Source organism: Sycon ciliatum, chromosome 1 (genome assembly GCF_964019385.1).
Source record: "Sycon ciliatum chromosome 1, ocSycCili1.1, whole genome shotgun sequence".
NCBI classification, from domain to species: Eukaryota; Metazoa; Porifera; class Calcarea; order Leucosolenida; family Sycettidae; genus Sycon; species Sycon ciliatum.
The window spans coordinates 15,366,822-15,388,105 of record NC_088643.1 but is presented as its reverse complement, the minus strand read 5'-3'; the positions used below and the strand labels follow the sequence as shown (position 1 = coordinate 15,388,105).

The following is a 21,284-nucleotide window of genomic DNA, read 5'->3' as shown; positions in this document are numbered from 1 at the left end:
AAAAGGTCAAACAGGCTAGTAAGGTGTAGTCTGGCCCTCCGAGAACTCGATGACATCCAGGTCGGTAATGAGGAGCTAATATGGCTGAGTGTCAGAACTGTGGATAAGAAGTCAGTGGCTGTGTGTGCTGCATATCGCTCTGGCTCCTGCCACGACAATGACATCAGTACCCTTGAAGCCATCAGTGCTGGCATTGACCTGGCCCGTAAATCTTGTCAATATGTGGTATTGGCTGGAGATTTTAACGTACACAACGTGGATTGGTTCGGCAGCACCAAGACAACTCATGCAGGTGTGTACACTGAAGACATGTGTGCTTTTCACTGCTTGGAGCAGCACGTGCATGAGCCCACCAGGGGCCTTAACCCACTCGACTTAATAATGACTGACCTACCGGGAGATGCGACCGTCAATACCTTAGCACCTCTGGGAAACTCTGACCATGCCTGTGTCCTAGCTGACTTTCATGTAAGCACAGCAGAGGAACCACCAGTGACCAGAACTGTCTGGCGTTACCAACGCGCAGACTGGGACAGACTCCGCCACTTCTTTAGAACAACAGATTGGCAGTCCACTGTCAGTGATGATCCTGATGCAATGTGTATGCACTTGACCCAGAATATTCTGGAAGGAATGCGCCGATACATACCGTCTAAGCAGTTGTGCATGAAACCATCTAACCCCTCTTGGTGGACACCGGAATGCACTGAGGCTGTAGCACAGAAACAAAGAGCATGGAGGAGACTCTGCGCCGACCGGTCAAGTGCCCAGCTGCAAGCCCGTTACAATGTCGCCAAGCACTCGGCTAACCATTGCCTGGCAACTGCCAAGCAGGCATTCACAGCAAGCCTGGCGCAGAAGTTAGCCTCTGGGTGTATGGCGTCTGGTGAATGGTGGCGAACCATCAAGAAGGCCTCTGGCCACGGAAACAGCCCATCCATACCTACTCTCCGCAGCACCGATGGTACGGAGCACGACACCAACCGCAGCAAAGCAGAGTGCATGGCCGAACACTTCGCCAACAAATGCAGTCTAGGGGCAGACGACCTATCCGCTCCATTTCCTTACGTCCGACCACGTACTGACCGCAACCTCTGCACCGTCCGGTTTCGCGAAACCACAGTCGAGCGAACTCTCCGCCAGCTCAACCCCACCAAGGCCACTGGTCCAGATGGGATACCTGCCCGCGTCTTGAAAGCTTGCTCTGCAGAATTGGCACGGCCGCTTTCAAAACTATTTACATGCTGTCTTCGCTCCGGTATCCAGCCACAACAGTGGAAGGTTGCAAACGTAGTTCCAGTCCACAAGCGCAAGTCTAAATCGTCGCCATCAAACTATCGACCAGTGTTGTTACTGAGCATCCTCTCCAAGGTCATGGAGACCATAGTCAACAGGGCAATGAGCAACTTCATGGAGACGAATCACGTCCTGTCAGAACGGCAATTTGGATTCCGTCGCGGCCACAGTGCAGCAGACCTGCTGACTGCTCTGCATCACCAGTGGGTGCACACCGCCGGAGATAAAGGAGCTTCTCGAGTGCTGGCCATCGACATTGCTGGAGCATTTGACCGGGTGTCTCACACTGGTGTGTTGCACAAGGCTAGAGTGTATGGCATCTCGGGAGACCTGCATCGGTGGCTCCAAGACTACCTCTGCAACCGCACACTTCAAGTCCTCATCTCCGGCCAGACATCAACCAGACGCCCAGTTAAGGCTGGGGTGCCACAGGGCAGTATCCTGGGGCCCACCTTATTCTTGGTCTACGTCAACGACCTTGAAGACCACCTCCCAATCGGCTCCAACCTTGCCTCATTCGCCGATGACACAACCCTATACGCCGAAATTGCAACGCTCGCTGCTGTTCCTGACAACGCTAGAGTACTCCAGGCTGCTGTCGACCTAATATCCAGTTGGGGCTCGGATTGGAAAGTGCAGTTCGAGCCAGCCAAATCTCAGGCCCTTAAAATTTCCCACCATCGTCGGGACTGGCCAAAACCCCCCATTGTCTTCAATGGAACTCCTGTCGAGGAGCAGCCCTCCATCAAAGTACTCGGCGTCACGTTTGACCATCAGCTAAAATTCAGCCAGCATATCCGAACTGTTGTAGTCCGAGCAACGCAGAGACTTGGAGCCTTGCGCAAGGCATTTCACTTGCTGACTATTCCTGCCCGGCTTCGAGCCTACAAAGCCTTTGTCCGGCCGGTTATGGAGTACTGCCCAATCGTCTGGATGGGGGCAGCTCCTTCCCACTTGAATCGGCTGGACTGGGTGCAGGAGCGAGCCATCAAGGCAATACATCCGCAATGCTGGCTTCCTAGCCTCATAATTCGCCGCACCATCGCTGCCCTCTGCCTCCTGTATAAAGCCCTTTGCGATAATTCTCCCGCTCTTCTCTCGAGAATGGCTCCACCCCCGACACACCAACCCAGGACCACACGCCTCACCCGCCAGGCTGTACGACTGTCCACCGCGCATCCCCATCAGTTACAGAATGTTCTTCCTGCCAATTCCCGGAACAATGTGAGCCGAGCCTTTCCCCACTCCGTCATCCCAATTTGGAACCAGCTGCCTACCTCTATCATTCCCCACCCATTTCACCCAAAGAACATCCAAAAGTTCAAGACAGCAGCTTATCACCATCTCCTCAGAACGAACTGGAACTGGGCCACTCATAGCATACGCGAGTAAGAGGGTACAGTGTCCTACCCTGCTTGGACACACATGTAATCTCTCCTCACGGACAGTCTCCTCTTGAATTTAAAAGTCTAACAGCGTTCACATCAATATTCAACTTATTCTTTTGCTCACTGAGCAATACAATCTTTCCATTTTCTTTCTTCTGTTTTCTTTTTCAATTTAATCCTCCCCACCCAATATCCCTTTGGTGCGTCCATGGAGCTATGAAGCCGAGACCTCTGGTCGGCGGAGCTTAATGGGCCCCACCACCACACTCCATCATTCACCCCAGTGTCTGGAGATATGTGGATTTTGTAGAGAAAAAAGAAAAAAACCCTGCAGGCACGGTGACCAGCTGACTGGCGTACGCAGGAGCACGTGACCGCTTGTTCAACCATGTTCGATTGGGAATAAAGGAGGAACGCTGCATCGCAGCCTTTTCGGACCAAAACCAGTCGACTCAGCGTCCAAAAGACTACAACATATGGGCCAATCGTGGTCATCCGTGCTTTTATAAGAACGAAATGGCGCTTTTAGTGACATTTTGCATACAAATCCCCATCTAGTAGGGCGCAGTCACCCAGTTTCGGTGGAAGTGCGCGAGTTCGATTGGGATTCAAGTAGGAAGGGAGCGTCTCAGCTTCCTCGGACCAAGACCATTCGACTCAGCACCCCGAAACCTACAACTGGTGAAATTTTATTTTTTGCCTTAACTTCCCCTTTAATCACAAAATATAATAATTATTATTGGTTTTAAAAAGGCGACGTGGAGACAATAATCTTAATAATGCAATGAATATAACTAAATGCGCACTCATATCACAACCATGGGGACGAATCATGTATTCCAGAACGTTTTCTTGTCACAATTCCATTGATAATTGTGACAAGAAAACGTTCTGGAATACATGATTCGTCCCCATGGTTGTGATATGAGTGCGCATTTAGTTATATTCATTGCATTATTATTGGTTTTCCATGTGATTTTTCCGGATGTCACACTGTACATGTACAGGTACATTGTATATGTGGCAACATGTACCTCTAATCCTGTCACATGTACACGCACTGCATGATCATAATCTTGTCAAGGTGCACCCCTTTTGCTGACAAGCCTGCAAAGCTAATCATGTCTCATCAGTGCAAGTGTAATAGGTCGCCGAGTGGTATCAGGAGGCACACACAAGAAGACTGACTAATATTATGTTATTCGGCTCAATCTGCCTGAAGTTATGTATACAACTGCTCCGGCTCAATCTGCCTGGAGGGACTCGGAAAGGAATACAACTGCTCCGGCTCAATCTGCCAGGAGGGACTCTGTTCTGTTCTGTTCTGTTATGTTCTGAAGAAATGAGTAAAGTATGGCAGCTTTTATAGGGCGAAAAGGAAGGAGATCATCATAGAGTCTGCATGAGCTATGAGTCATGAAAAGGGGCAGAAGTCTGTTGTGCCAGTCCAAACAGAACTTGGGAAGGCATAGCAACAGTATCTAAAATTTAATGTATAAGGATGAAAGAAGCAAACGGAACTTTGGAGGAGAACAGAGGCCAGGGAGGGCATTAGCAAATGGATGCAAACAGGATCTAGAAAGGGTCATGACTGTCCTCATGACCTCAGTCAGGGTCCGGAAATGGTGAAAGCCATTCTGCCACCATCAGCAGCCGCACCGCAATGCCGCATGTCTACTCGTGAGACAACCAGATCTGCAACACATCATCCATCGCAACTCACCAGTATTCTTCCTCCTCAGGCACGAAACAACACGCTCCGCTCATTTCCCCACTCCCCCATCGGAACGTGGAATCAGCTCCCACCTACCCTTCTGCAGTCTCCCCCTTCCCGCAGAGGTATGCACACGTTCAAGAAAAACGTCAACGACCACTTGCAGCGCAGCAAGTGGGAGTGAGCCACAGACAGGCTATGATCTCTGCCAACACACCAGCCTAATTATACTGACCGCACTCCAGCTCCCTTCTACCCGTCTTTGATCCCCTTCGCTCAGCCTTAAAATCCGATTATCAGTTCACTCCATCTTCCTATGGTGCACTGCTTTTACTATTGTTTTGTCCTGTCCCAATCTCAAATTCTCCCCATTATCGTTTGCAAAGCCGCGTTTAAGCCGGTGCTCCCCTCTTGGATGCACATGTTTCTTTTCTCCTATGTATTGGCGCACAGGAGTAACGATGATTCCGAGACCTTTGGTCGGAGGAGTTACTTTTGCCCCGCCCCCACTTCCATCCAATATGCCACCGCCCCCGCTGTGCAGCATCTGATGGTACTGTGGTATTCAGTAAAAAAAAAAAAAAATAGGGTTGTACCGGTCAGCCATGTCAATGACGCTTTCTCCCATCGATGGCGTTGTGGTTGGCCCGCATCCTCTGGTGTCTCATATGCTACCCGGTGCATACCAGTTCCGTCCTTCTCAGCCGTGCTATGGCAGCATGTGGAATGTACAGGCAGTCCTGGATCGGTTCCGGAACATGTCCTTCACGCATCAGTCTCTCAAAGAACTGACTCTCAGGTTGACTCTGCTGCTGGCTCTGATGGGTGCCCGGCGTTGCTCTGAGCTGCAGAAGCTCGATGTTCGTTTTATGGACATTATTGTCAACGCTGCTTCATTTGGGATCCCCACTTTTACCCAGAATCAGCGCGTCGGTGATCCAGCCAAGCAGTTTGTCTTCCCTGCTTGCCCTCAGCGCCCTCCGTTGTGTGTGGATGCTCTAAGGCAGTATTCTGCTCGCACAGAGAGAGAGAGTTTGCCGCCCGCTGCCGCCGCGTCTGCCAACCCTCTGCTGCTGTCGCTCCGACGTCCTCACAAGCTGGTCTCACCGAGCACCGTTGCCGCTGAGGTGGCTCCTCACTTCCATGTCGGATGCTGGTGTGGACACCATCGTTTTTCACGGCGCATTCCACACGTAGTGCGGCCACCTCCGCTGCCTGTCGGAAGGGAGCCTCTGTACCCGACATCCTCTGGGCCACCGCCTGGGCGCAATCCTCTATATTCCAGAGGTTTTATTCTCGTGATGTTTCACCCTCCTCCTTCTGATGGCACCACCTTCGGTGCGACTGTCCTTGGCTGACAGTCTGTTATTTCGCCGCTCATGATTGCGGCCGATAGGGTCCACGGCTTCAGTCCGCCGTGTTCTTTTCTCCTACACATTTGGGTTTTTCTCAGACCTTTTCCTTTCCAAAGGTCCTGTATATACCTGGTGCACCAGTTTTTCCCAGGTGTTCCCACTCAGGAGTTTGCATTGTCCGTTAATTCTGCATAGTTGACAATGCTAAGTTGTATTCCATTTTGGTATGATCTACTCCACTCGCCGTTCCGTGCGTAAGTTTTATGATAATTCCATCTGTACTCAGTGATGGTCATTCGGTGGTCTGTGCCTGGCATAGTGTGGGCTGATTATGCTTGTTTATCATGCCACGCACCTTTTACTAGAACTTTCACTAAGTCCTTGTGTGGACAGTGTGATAGTTTCTTGTTTCCGCTCAGGGTGCGGAACCGACTTTAAACAAGACATAGTTATATCTCACCGGAAACTCCGACATGCAATTTCCCATTTCACAAGCAATGGAAAATTGTGTAGTGAAGTGGGAATTGTATAAGGAGTTGGAGGTGAGATATAACTATGTCCCACCCACCCACCCTGTTTGGGTTTGTTCTCCATGAAAATAGGCCTGAAGGGCCTTGGATGAGCTGCATCAAGTACAGCTTCATTAGAATATTGAACTTTAAAAAAAAAAACTTTAAAAAAATGCTTTAAAAAAATGCTGTGTTCGAGCATGAAATCGCGTAAATCGCGAGGGCTAGACAAAAAAGTCATAGGTTTACGACTCCCTTGATAACATGTCTAGTCCACTACAATCAGTGACGGTCGTAGCTAGGTCGGACGGTGCGTTGACCCCGTTGAACTTTTGCTACTACGGTACAACGCCCTCTACAAAAAATTCCCCTGTTATTTTGCACAGAATCATCATATACATTAGCAGCATATGTGAGCATGATGCGGCATGATACATGTATGATAACTTTTAGCATAAAAATAGCATAATTCTGCCATTTTTTCAGCAATGCGAAAAGCATAATTTCACGAAAATATTAGCATAATCCGTCAAGGCCTAGACTGCTCACTGAGTCCTACATATATATAATTATATTGGCTTTGGCTCGATTTTGGTGCGGGAGGGCCCGGGAATCTCTATTTTTTTTGGTCTCGCCTTATAAGAATTTATAACATCCCTATGCTTTTTGTCTAGGTCATCAAGGCGAAAAAGCATAGCGTAGGGCCCTGAGCTTCCAAGCTCTCTCGTTATTATTATTATTATTAGAAGCTTCTCCGCGTTGGCATCAATGCAATGTAGATTTACACAGCATGTATAGCTTTCGCATAAGCCGAAGCGACAACAGCCAAACAGGATATTGATGGCGATATAAAACATATGCGATATAAAACGCGTGACGAAAATAGAATACAATTAAAACAAGCAAACGAGCAAACGAGCAGCTCAATCGAGTTGAATTTGAATTTTTATTTTTTTATTTTTTATTTATTTTTTATTGGGAACACAGCCCTACATAGAGACATGTGGAGACAAACACAAGCCAAGACACAGGGGATGTAGGGACGACGTGCCGATGTACAGGGAGCAACTCGACCGACCAGGGGTCTCGGCGTTAGCGTTGCAACCTGGCATCGAAAAAAAGGGGGGGGTTGCATGGTCAGGTAGCAAAAATAATAATTTGGTGCGAGAAAGGGGCGCTAGTATTGCACCAAATAATGTAAATTAACCCTTTCACCACTGTCGACGTATATATACGTCATGACGTGTGCACCTGCCCCACTGACGACGTATATATACGTCCTCGGTGAACGTCGCGTTTGTACTGATGCCTCAACATCAGTGGGGCCCGGAACTGTTCCTCAGTGGGCTGAAGGACCTGATCGACGTGTACGCAGCGTATGTGGCCAGTCTGCACAGCAGAACAGCCGCGAGCATCGAGTTTGAAGTGCGTATTTTGGCATATCGTTCAAATAAATTGTTTTGCTCAAAGTTCGTTTTCGTCATCTTGCCCTGCTGTTTCTCGGCAAGGTAAGTAGCTCAACTACTCTGTGTCGATGGAAGGAGTCCTGTGAAGCAGTGTGAGGCGGGTAATGACTCTGAGGATGATTCTGGAGACAGCGAAATTGTGTCGGAGTCGTTTTCTGAGGATTACGAATTTGCTGCTATTCAAAAGATCGCAGCTGGCTCGGACGCAGGGGATGCTGGAGACCAAAGAGATTTGGAAAGCGATGCTGAAGTCTCTGACACCTAGGCATGGTGTTCTGAGCAGGAGCTATCTGTCGTGAGCCCGTTTGCTGAAGTTCCTCAAGTAAACTGCGATCAAATTTGAAGGTCAGATTTTTGAAAATATTTGAATTTGAAATCAAGTGTACTGGTCAGACATGCATGCAGATCACAATAGAGATGTGCATACATGTAAGTATTGTATGTTGAGTACAGAGCCAGGCACCTACAGGATGGTGATTGCTATCTAATATGAATCCAGAATAATCCCGAATAGTCAACAATTGTGCAATTTTGAACCACTATCAGAAATTGCACAGCCGATTGTTTCTTGAATTTTCATGCGTACGTACACCAGTACGTAGTATGCACTCGGCTGTTTAGGGAATGCTTCAGACTATTTTGGTAGCTGGATTGTCTTGCCAGTGAGTGTCCAAATCAGAGAATGAGCTGTATTGCATTCTCTATCAATATGACTTTACCTGTGCCGCGTACGTACGTACGCGTGCGGCCAGTGATGATTCACCCTGGGATGCGCCGAGCACAGTGAGCCAACCGCTGCCACTGCACCGGCTGCTATTATAGCCGATGCAGTTGCTGTGGTTGCTACTCCAGTTACTCGGCATCCTCACTGTCCATCATATGGTTTTGTCTTGAAGTAGGTAGGGCTGCTGGAGGATTCAAGCTTTACGAGGCGCCCAAGAAAAAGAAAGACCCATTCTGGATCGCGCAGTCGCATATGATTCAAGCGCCGTATAAAACGAGTTGCTGTACTCTAGTCTAGGTTGCCGTAGAACACCATGATCATATCAAGCTTGTTATATGACATTTCTCCATTCTGAAGTCAACACTGATCAGTTATAGCACTGCTTGCCATTGCTTGTCTGATCTTTGTCGTCAATTGCCTAAATTGAATGAATTTTGAGGAAAAATCGCCAAAAGTCGCATATCTAAATATGGTGTTATGAGTCTCGTACAATGAAATCCTACAAAAAATTTTTGGATTCACAGTGCATATGTCCATACCCAACATCTTCAATCAATTTTGGACCAGAATATGCATTTTCAAAAATTGCCATTTTTGGCCCAGTGGGAGGTGATTTTCCGGTCAGGGCTGAAAGGGTTAATACGTGTAGTGACTAAACCAGAAGGGAAAATGAAGAAAGAGGACAATAATCATAACAAGCAAGTAGTAGTAGAGAGGTAAATACTAAATGGGTCTCAAATCTCAATATCATCGTCACAGGTACTGTGTGGACCACAGCCATCTCTTTCGGATTAGATCCTTACAGACGTTGACCTTGAAGGTTTGGAGGCGTCTTGAATGAGGCTCGTGAAGCAGGAGGTCCGCAGGCAGGTTGTTCCAGGGTGTGATGGCGAAGAAGGGGAAGGATCGCAGGAGGTAGTCAGGGGCTGTGCGAGGGGGTGTCCACTTCAGCTGAAAGGCATGGTGCGTCTGACGTGTTTGCCGTGTGCACATGCTAGCTACGGCAGGGGGCTTGGTTGGTGGCAGCATGGCCTTTACCTGGGGAGGCCCTGGAATGTAGTGCAGCTTGAACAAGTATGACAGGGCTGCCACCATCCGACGAAGCTGAAGACTTTGGAGGATGGTTCCAGGTCCCAGGAAATGCAGGGCACGTTGCTGAACCTTGTCCAGCTGGGCCATGTTAGTTGCGGCTGCGCTCGACCAGGCCAGTGGGGCATATTCAAGTAGGGGTCGCACGAATCCCTTGTAGACCGTCACTCGACCATGGTCGTCCAGGATGGGTGCTGCCTTTCGTAGGAAACCCAGCCTTTGGGAGGCGCGCAGTGCAACACTGCGAGTGTGCGCTCTGTAGGAGAGAGTAGGGTCGAGCATGACTCCCAGCAGCTTCAGGGTATCTGTCTCCTGGAGTGCTTCACCTCCAAAGGTGACTGGTGGAGTGCAGGGGGGAACGTGCTTGCGATGTAGAGTCATGCGCTGTGTCTTGGCTGGCTCAAAACAGATACGCCACTTGCGGCCCCACTCCTCAAGACTGTTGAGGGACCCTTGGAGGGAGGCGGTGGACTGTTGGAGATCGTCAGTTTCTGATCATTACCAGGGTTCATCTGTGAGCAGCAACATATCTCTCCAGGATACGGCCGCTGAGGTAGCTCCACGCCCCGCGATTCTGGGCGATGCTCCTCAGCTCCTCAAGATCTGCCGAGGTCTTGAGGGTCCTCCCAACCAGCTCGAGATCGTGTTTGAGCACGACCGGCAGAGTTGTGCGCGGCCTGCCCCTCCAGGTAGGCTCAGTGGATGGCTTGAAGTAGGAGCACATAATTGACAGGTTCGCCGGTGCACTCTGGTCCAGCCGCAGCACGTGCCCAAACAGACGCCAGCGGGCTCCCAGGATCGAGATACCAAGTGGTGTTGACTTTGTCCTCTTGTGCAGGGTGTTATTCTTGATCTTTGCTGCACATCATAGCATCACAAATTGCATGTACATGTACATGTATATAACTGCTCCTTTGCAAACTTGCACACAACCAGGGCTCCATTTTAGGTCCCCTGCTCTTCCTCACATACGTTAATGACCTCCCCTATTCAATTCCCAATATTTCTTTGTTTGCAGATGATACCACTGTCCTTGCTTCCTCCCCATCTCACGCCACCCTGTACCCCAAAGTTCAGACCTGTATCAACGACATTGTTCACTGGATGAGCACTTGGTACCTTAAGCCAAATGTGAGCAAAACCGAGCTCCTCCTTTTTCCCCCTCCCACAGATACAGTGCCCATCTTCCACTTTCCTGATGATTCCGGTCACCCTATCTCTGTAGCGCCCCACCATAAACACCTTGGCATTGTCATAGATTCAAATTTTCAAATTTGAAATTTTGCAGCCCTCCACTGTGTTCGATAAAATCGCGAAAAATCGCCACATACTGGAGCTCACCAGGGCCAGGGCATATCTTATTCTGAAAATACTGTAACAGTTATTCACCAAATTCTCGGACATGGCCGATCTTCTATTGACGGTGAAAACTATTTTGACTTAAGTATAACTAGCGATGCTACTCAAAGTAATAATACCGTGGCTTGAACAAGTGAAAAAAGTCAATAAGAGACTCAACAGTAACTTTAGTCGATCTCATGTAATAAGGCAACACTGCCTGTTTGTTATTCGACGTTAAATAAACCAATCCAAAATCCAAAAAAACAGTCATAAACGTTCAGGGAAATTCCCTAAACTACAGTCAGTTCAACAAACAACCTTGATCCAGCATTGGATTGTTCAAACTGTTGCAAAAGAAGGATCCACAAGCGGGATTCGAACCCAGCATCCCTGTCTTTCCAGGACAGTGCCCCACCCATTAGGTGCTAAGTGCCTATGAACAGATCTTGCATTGACTCGGTCTCAGTTAGCGTTAAAGACTCTGTGACTTGGACTCATGTGCTGGTTGGATTGAGAAGAATTTGTAGATGTGTGCCAACAGAGACTTTGGCTAGGCATGTTGGCATGTTTGGAATACTGGGCTACAGTAGCAGCACTCTTGAGCAAGTGGAAATCATTTCCCTTTTCGGGGTTTCTGAATCACACACATATGTTCTTTGGCCGAGTCATTGACGAGGGCTGGCAATGTATATTATAATTTCTTCGTGATATTCCTGATGATGTGCTCTCCTTGAAGCAGACGCATGGATCCACTGCATTCTCGATGGCAATGATGCAGCAACAACAGCAGGAGCCGCAACAACAGCAGCAGCCGCAACAACATCAGCAGCTAGAACAACAGGAAAAGCCGCATCAACATCCCCTACCGACGGCAACGACTGGCAGCAGTCTACACCAGTATGGTAACACGCCAACGGCATCCTCCCTCAGTGGACCGAGTGGCACAGCGGTATACGCTTATAAGAGCTCTCCGTACTATCGCCCTGGCAACAGACTGATACAGCATGGTCAGGCATCTTACTCTGGAAATTCGGTGAAGGCTTTGCCGGGACACCAGGGCAGTGTGAGTAAACAGACACACACACGCACAGACACACAGACACACACCACACACATACACACACGCACTACGTCAGTCGCAAGAAGGGAAGGCATGGTTTGAAGAGTTTAAAAATGTTCATGTTGTCACCATGGAGAAAGCAATGTGCGGCACAATGTGCTTCAGTGTGACGATGAGCTCCTTAAGGTGGTTGCGCCCATTCTGTGGCTACATCTGCATGTCGCACCGGTCTTCTCACAGGTGGTAAAGTGTGGGCTAAAAGTACAACACCTCTTTGTGTGGACCCAGAAATCCTTTCATGGAACGTTTTTCTGGCAAACAGAGCAGACCAACGAGAACACCTGGTCTTGTCTGACAAAAGGCTGGTCTCGAGAAGACCACAGGAAGCCTGATCATTGCAGCAGAAGACAATGCCTTGGCTTCCTATCTGCTCCATGCCCAAATCTTTCATCAGGGCAGATGCCCGCTGTGTAGGATGTGTGGAAAGGCGGGCGAGTTGGTTGCGTTATCCAGTGCCATTGTTCAAAGCTCGCTGGATGGGATTACTTGGAGCGTCACACGGCTGGCCTCTTTGGTCCACTGGTTGCTTCCATTGTGTCCATGGGACACCTTGTGAAGACAAGTACTACAAGCATCACACTGATCCAGTGATAGAGCATACCAAAACCTGTAATGTTACAGTGGCGTGTCCAGGATTTGGCTGAGGGGGGGGGGGGGGGGGTTGCGGCCAGGATGGGGTGGGGGTAGACATCATGCTACTGTCCCAGGTCAGCCATTTTGAAAACCGATGTCAAGAAGCCGTAAATCTCACACACCACTTAGAGCAGTATTTCTGTACACGCAGTTACATTGTACATTGTAATCTTCAAATTACAATTCTTTTCAAATACATCCATTTTCAACCTCATATCTTATTAGGGGTTCCAGGATCTGGCCGACTGGGTTCGAGGACTTTCTCCACGCGCTACACACAAACGTTTGGTCGCGCGATGACGGCTCATTCTAGGCCAGTGCGCTGGGATATCGGAAGTTCTGGAGGATTTTTGAAGTCACATGTGGCTTCCTGAGGTTTTCAGCTGTCCAATGTGGGGTTTTTGATCGCCGTGCGGCGAAATTAGGCCATTGCGATCAGTCAAAGAAGAAATTGAAGGCGATTTTCAAGTCTAAAATGGCATCTTAGGGGATTCTTAAACCGATTTTCAGCTTCAGCACCCAAAAACCTTTCGGAATCACCCATGCCGGTGTTTTTCTCAAGCAAGGCAGAGCAGCGCAACAAAATTTGAGTGCGCCGAGTAGGACTAAAAGCACCTCCGACATGGCGATTTTCTCAAGAGCGAGGAAGAAGAGTAGATCTACACTAGAAACTAGGTGTTACCCCCAGCGCAGTCAGCTGATCGCGAGTATCAAGCAGCACGAAGACCAGGATTGCGCTGTGCCTAGTGAGCACGACGTAGTACACGATTCTGTACTATCTCCTGTTTGCGAGGAACAAGGAGAACAGGCGGCGGCTTGGATTTACGACCCGTGCGCTGGCGGAGAACAGTGAGCTGCCGTCATTACCGATCGAACTGGTTGGTGTTGGAGCTGATGCAGTATCTCTCACCATGATCAGCCTGATCCCAGCTCCCATCGACAGCGTCTTCTGGATTTGGTTCGCAACTTGCAAGCTCTGCAGAGGACGGCATCGACAACATCAACATTGGCGTGTTTGTGACTTGCCGTCCTTGTCGGCAATGGCCAAAGCCGTGCTGGTGACTTGACGTCCTTGTCGGCCAAAGCTGTGTGAAGAAGAGGGGTAGGCTCGCCGAATCGAAGCGTGCATATGTCCTCCGCTCAAGGCAAGGATAAGAGGCCGGCTGTAAACTGTGACAAAATTTCATCTGATTCGTGTGAAAATGTATGTAGCTAGGTGGTGGCTGTGCAGTAGTTTGACCATGTTTTGAGCCGATTTCCCATTTGATCGCCAGAGATAAATACACCCATTTCGCTGTAGAAAAATGGCTATAACTTTCGAATGCCTGGACCGATTTTGATAAAATTGGTACCATAGGATTTCTCATTTCCTCGGTGACATTGTCCAAGAACAAGCTAGCTTGAATTATGAATTTGAAATTTTGACTGGAATCCCTAATCTTATCCCTTTTTGATATCAATATTTCTCGTAGTGAACGCAGACCGAACAAGCATGTTTTCAACTCTCATGGGAAATTTTCATCTTCCCTTTTCTTACATAAAATCGGCAAATTATGGAATTGCCTTCCACCCAAAATTACCTCTATAGATTCTGTTTCAGAATTTCGGACACAATTTTGCGCTCATTATAAACAGCACAATGCCTGCACAAGTCGCTTCACTAGTATATAAATTGATGATCGTTCTCACCGCTCAAAGCATCCTTTACATAGGCAGCGGTACTATGTCCACTTGTCACTGTTCGCTGTTCTGGCTCCTCGCTGACAACAGGTGCTTCCACGTCTGGCGGACAGTTTGCACGTCTGCAAACTGTTGGAGAAATTCAAGAAGACTGTTGAAGAGTAGCCGAAGTATGAGTTGTGATTTGGCCATTCTCCAAGACAAGAAGAGTTCGACAAGTAGATTATGAGCCTGGTGGTAGCGATGTCAGAGTGCCGTGCCACGTGACCTCCACGCTTGTCGCTGGATTCCCTAGCAACCAGCTGAAATGATGGCACAAAAGGCCAGTACGGCAGAATGCCAGTCGCGGCCAGAGCGTGCAGTACTCATGGTACTTGGCACGCGGGATATTCAAATGTGACCTGAAGACGTCAGTGACAAGCTTGGTCGTGACTATTGCCACGAAAATAGAAGATGAACTTTCGTATCCGCGTTTGCATGGTTTGTGCGGGCATGTCTGAGAATACCAAAGTATGTGTGCAAGTGGATGTCTCCGATTTCGCTCAAAATTTGCAGGTAGGTTCCCTTTGGGGTGTGGATCGATTGTGCAAAGCCCTTGAAAAAGTTTCTGAAGGGAACCTTGAATTGAAATTTGCATACCCCTCAAAAATGGCCGAAATATCACATTATTTATGGATCTAGAAACGAGTCACGCCACAGCGTATGCGAACAAGCTATGAACAAAACTCCATCAAGCCAACATTGCCTCACCTTAGAAGAGTTCCTGGAGCAGTACCGCTTAGCCACGCCAGCATCCCAGAAGACGAGGTCCATCACCCCCTGACGCCACAAATGATCGTCTTGAAAATAGCCAACACAAGCGCTGGCAAAACAGCCAGCTACGCCGCAGAACAAAGTGTAGTGTTGACTCTGACAAGGAAAAGCAGCGGTGATCACTTGTCACTCCAAACGACAACCTGAGCGCAGTTTTTGAATTTTATTGCAAGATGCACGGTGAAATCACGTCCCTTGTGACGCAAGAATGCCAAGTCGCGTGGCCCACGGCTCACGAGATTTCGGAGTCACCTTTGTCAAGTGCGCTTTTTACTCGCCTTGAACGCCCGTTGGTCTGGAAGTGATCACACTTGTGTTGTGACTGCGCTCAAGAACACGCTGATCGTGCACGTTGTAGGCCTACGAACCGGGACTTTCCCTGACCATGTAGGTCGAAGAGACGAAGAGTCGAAGACCAGTGAAATGATGATGAAATCACATTCTTTATGACGTAAGAAATCTCTCATGCAGTTCACGCGACAAGTGCGTGCAGTAGGCCTGTCCGAAAAATGTTCTGAATTTTTTTGCATTTTGGGGTACATTTTGCATTTTTGCATTTTTTCTGAATTTTGCCCATTTTCGGTCGAATTCCAAGGTTTCAGCCAAGGTTTCAGCTCGACCAAGCCAAGTTCGGCTTGCTATTTCGGTGTCTTCTGTCCCTCTTGCCTTGGCTGAGACTCTAGCCTTACTTTGCACTGGCCTCCTAATCACACAAATGCGAACACATGGGTGTTTAGTTCTACATAACATTGTACAGTCATGTGCATGCAGGTGTGATGATGTAAAACTACAAAGATGTGTTCTAGTACAGGTACTGTAGAATCCAGCAAGCGTAAGGGAAACACAAGTGACTTGTGTAGTATCCCTGCCTTGCTAGTACTGAACTGTAGCTGACTACTACATCTACATCTACTGACCTCTAATCATGTCACATGTACACGTACATGCACTGCATGACTCTTGTCACTCCTTTGCTGACAAGCCTGCAAAGCTAATAATTATTAATTATATCACTTCTCACCACTTGTGTTTCTCTTGCGCTTGCTGGATTGCATACTACATATCCAGTGTCTGCTCCAGCGCCGGGTGAGCCGGGTAATCCACCCGGTTGGGCGGCGCTTGCACCCGGTTGTAAATAATACCGGGTCACCTGTGACCCGGTTGGTACTGACTTTACACTTTCGAACTTTGAAAGGACTGACTACATGGCTTGTGTGTGTGTCAGATACTTCTTCTTCTTTCGTAATTTTCTAATTCCTGTCCTCTCTTTTCTAAATGCGGCTTATCCATTCGCCTTTATATCATTGGGCCTAGTTCCCGTTTACTGTCCGAATTAAAATAAACCAACCAACCAGTTAAAGCATGTGACTCGGCTGGTGAGATAGCGCCAGGTACATGTGTACCCGGCTCCGACCCGGTTGAAATGGTTGCGCCAGGTACACGTGTACCCGGCTGTCCTACAGTCCTAGAGCAGACACTGATATCTTTGCTAGTTTAGATCATCACACCTATTTACATGACTGTAGAACTAACACCCACATGTTGTACTGTACCTCCCTGACCCTGACTGAGGTCATGAGGACAGTCATGACCCTTTCTAGATCCTGTTTGCATCCATTTGCTAATGCCCTCCCTGGCCTCTGTTCTCCTCCAAAGTTCCGTTTGCTTCTTTCATCCTTATACATTAAATTTTAGATACTGTTGCTATGCCTTCCCAAGTTCTGTTTGGACTGACACAACAGACTTCTGCCCCTTTTCATGACTCATGGCTCATGCAGACTCTATGATGATCTCCTTCCTTTTCGCCCTATAAAAGCTGCCATACTTTACTCATTTCTTCAGAACATAACAGAACAGAACAGAACAGAGTCCCTCCTGGCAGATTGAGCCGGAGCAGTTGTATTCCTTTCCGAGTCCCTCCAGGCAGATTGAGCCGGAGCAGTTGTATACATAACTTCAGGCAGATTGAGCCGAATAACATAATATTAGTCAGTCTTCTTGTGTGTGCCTCCTGATACCACTCGGCGACCTATTACACTGGTGGCAGCGGTGGTTCAATTTTATAATTGCTAGATTCGAACCCACCTAGTATCTGTATTACACTGGTGGCAGCGGTGCGCGATTTCGGCCCTGTACTGTAAATCTACTGTTTACGCAACTTCAGTCTTGTTGTTGCCGTCCTTAGTCAATCATTGTCGTCAGTCTCGTTATTAGTACCTACATGTATTACATTGATGGCAGCCTCGAACGATGAGCGGAAAGCACCGTTAATTGGCCCCAACCGCGTTTCTGAACCCATGACGATCTGAGATTGTGAGAACGATGCAGAATCCCGGTTCGCCAGTCCATCCGAACAGCAGATCGACGCTGCGACGCCCGCGTTCCGGCAAAGTGGATCACCATACTTCTCCGGCGAGCTCTCATGCCCTCCGGCATGTTCCTGTACTACCGGTATATGTACGACCCAAGCGACGTCGGCCCTTTCGTCTCCGTCCCTATTGCCGATCCTGCAAGAAAATTGGCCATGACATAGCGTATTGCTATCATCCTCGCGCCACACGACCCATCTTCACTTCAACCCAGGTATGTCACCCTACTTGCTGTACCGCAACTCTATCGCCAACCCTTTCAAATGCACCTGTTACTGACGTGAGTACATATGCCACCCCTACCATGCAAGCTCCGCCATCCCGTGATTGTTTCCATTCTGTGATCATGATCATTGCTGCCATATTCCTCTCACTAACTCGTTCTGCTGCCAAAGTTGTTCCCCTGCTAACATCTCTCACCTTTAGTTTGTTTGCTACACTACACGCGATACACAAGGCCCTCCACGTCCCTTCAGCAAATCCATCCCATAGACAATCCCACTCCCAGTCCCCATCCCACCATTCGATCAACAGCCTAGGACTCACAACCCTCCATGTACCTTCATGTACGTCAAGATACATGCAGTACACAGTTCTAGATCACCCAACATTTCGCCACACTGCAGCTTCCGTACGACCGCTTTCTCAAGTTTCTGACCGCAACGTTTCCTAGCCTTTTCATCACCCATCCCGATCATGTCCACCCCGTAACGACCAAGCAATCAGTTTCAGACCCAAAATACTGTATACCCTGCAAGCACGCACTCAAATAACCAGACCATGTTACAATGATTATACCGCCACATGATGCGCGAGTCTACTTTTCCCGTTGTACCGTCCCAGAGAGACGCGAATGAAGAACTGTTACCGTCCACAGTGACGCGATTTTACACATCCTTTTTTTACCGTCCAGTATTGAGACGCGAACACATACATCTTCCCGTTCCACAGAGAGACATGTCCTTCACACATTATACACACGGGGTCCCTACTTTATTATCAGTCTACCAAGCCTTAATTAATACTTTTGAAAAATCACGAGGGCGTGATTATCTGTAGGAAGGGAGGGTGTAGTATCCCGGCCTTGCTAGTACTGAACTGTAGCTGACTATGTACTAGTACTACATCTATATCTACTGACCTCTAATCATGTCACATGTACACGTACACGCACTGCATGACTCTTGTCACTCCTTTGCTGACAAGCCTGCAAAGCTAATAATTATATCACTTCTCACCACTTGTGTTTCTCTTGTGCTTGCTGGATTGCATACTACATATCTTTGCTAGTTTAGATCATCACACCTATAATATTATGTACATGACTGTAGAACTAACACCCACATGTTGTACTGTACCTCCCTGACCCTCCAAAAAGTGCAGCTTGTACAGAAAGCAGAGCCCTGCTACGGTACGGCGAATGTCGAGGCTCGGGAGGTATGATCCATCTCCAATTATGTGCAGGGCGGGCCGCTGGATGGCAGTGAGGCGGGCCAAGGTGGTGGGGGCTGCGCTCATCCACACCAGCATGCCATACTCTAACACAGGGCGGACAAAGCCACGGTACACGATTGCCCGGTACTTTGGGTCTAGCACAGCCGATGCCTTACGGAGGAAGCCGAGCCGCTGGGCTCCGCGTACTGCAAGCTGTCGGATATGGCTGCGGAATGCCAGCTGCCTGTCGAAGGTGACGCCAAGAAGCTTGAGCTCCTCTACTTCTGGCACGACTGCTCCTTGGAAGCGTATTGCGTTCGGGGGGTGTAATGTTCTGGGACATTATTATTATTACAGAACTGGTCAAACCAAAGCACTAACAAAGACAAAACTAAAGACCAAGAACTAGGAACATAAAGCACAGAGAAAGGGAACAAAACAGATACACATATAAATATCGTACAAGATACTATAATAGTACAATACTATAATAATAGTATTAACCAGGAGGCCTGCAACATCACATTCCTCCTTTTCTCGAAAGTCTACAACTACAGTCCATAGAAATACTGACCATAGCAAACTTCAACGTAGCATTTCAACAAACTAAATATACCAAAATAGGCTGTCCAAAACGCGACGAATAACCAAAAGCGTTCTATCAATCCATGTCATAAAATATGTAAATATACAGTATAATGTAAGCTCATACATTGTTAGCCGAACGACCAGTCAAACACAACTGTCACACAGCCTAGTCAATGCCGAACAGAACAAGGGCCGGACAGGTTCCTTAGCATTTCACGCTTAACCTGTCTGACCTGCGGGGCTCCGCACGATGCTGGGGTGCCTCCTGCACTTCGGGGCTAGGTTCAGCCGGATGCTGCTGCCGGAATGGTTTGGTGAACTGTACGTTCCTCCGCACAAGCTTCCCATCTGGTGCCTGAACCACTACTTGGTCCCCATTCCGACTAACCACCACATGAGGTTGGTGATGGAATGGTGTGTCGACCTTCGACCGTATCTCCGAACGCTTTAGCAGTACTGAGTCACCTATCTGCGTTGACTGGCTTGTGGCATGGTTGGCGTCATCTGCAGAGTCACGCATACTCTGCTTACGCTCGCTGTCACGATCTCTGACGGCCTCGTTTGTCGCTGGTTCACCGAGGGCTGGTAACTTGCAGTGCACTTTGCGCCCAAACAATAACTCAGCTGGAGCAACTCCGGTGGTGCTATGTGGCGTTGAGCGGTATGCCATCAAGAATCGTTGAACCTCCCGCTTCCACGTCTTTCCTTCCGCATATGCAGCACGGATCACTTTCATCAGGAATCGATTTTGTCGCTCAACTTCACCGTTAGCTCTCGGCCACAGTGGTGTAGTACGAAGCTGTTGAACACCACACTCATGTAGAAACTTCGCAAACCCTTCCGAGTTGAAAGGTGGGCCATTATCCGTACGCAAACTCGTCGGGATACCGTGTCGGCTGAACTGGGCTTCAATCATCGGAATCACAGCTTCAGCTGATGTTGACTTGACCACATCTACTTCGAAATATCGACTGTAGTAATCCACAAGCACCACAATGTGCTCGCCAGACGGTAGTGGACCCAGCAAGTCAACAGCCAAATGCTGCCATGGCGCATCTGGAAGAGGAGTGGACTTGACTGGCGGTGCATTGGCTGGCGCTGCAACCACTTGGCAGGCATGACACGACTTGCAGAGCTTCTCGGCCTCGCTGTCCATGCCTGGCCACCAAACCTTGGACCGTAGACGCTCTTTCGTCTTCACGATGCCCTGGTGTCCCTCATGTGCCAACTGCACGGTCTGGTGTCGCAACTCTGTAGGGATAACAATGCGTTGACCTCTGAGCACCACCTTGCCAACAACAGTCAATTCTCCTCGGACCTGACGGTATGCTGCTGGCAGACCATCCCAAGATCCGTCGTGAAGGCACTTGCGAACAGCAGATAGCTCTTCATCTTAAGCTGAGCTACGTTCAATCGTTCTGATACCGATAGCGATGGGTGCTGCTGTCTGAGTGATAAGTCTAACCGACTCTTCATCACTGCTGATTCCTGGATCCGCCGCTGCAACGGGCAGGCGAGATAAAGCGTCAGCGATGTTCGTCTTTCCAGGAATGTGCTTGACTCGATAGCTGTACGGCTGTAGGCGCAGAACCCATCTCTCGATCCTGGCACTGGGCTTGGATCTTGCCGAATAAATCACTTCCAGCGGCTTATGGTCGGTGCAGAGTGTAAACTCCCTGCCAAGCAGATAGGTGTGAAATCGTTCACACGCCCAGACAATACCAAGAGCCTCTCGCTCGGTCTGCGAGTACCTCCGCTCTACCGC

General features: G+C 48.7%; 1 protein-coding gene across 1 annotated transcript; it reads right to left on the bottom strand.

Annotated features, from left to right (window-relative positions):
• Positions 1-19,724: 19,724 nt before the first annotated feature.
• LOC135816468 (uncharacterized protein K02A2.6-like) lies at positions 19,725-20,675 on the bottom strand. The gene has a single exon (XM_065329695.1). It carries the CDS (start codon positions 20,673-20,675, stop codon positions 19,725-19,727), a length of 951 nt encoding a protein of 316 aa, XP_065185767.1.
• Between the last annotated feature and the right edge of the window lie 609 nt (positions 20,676-21,284).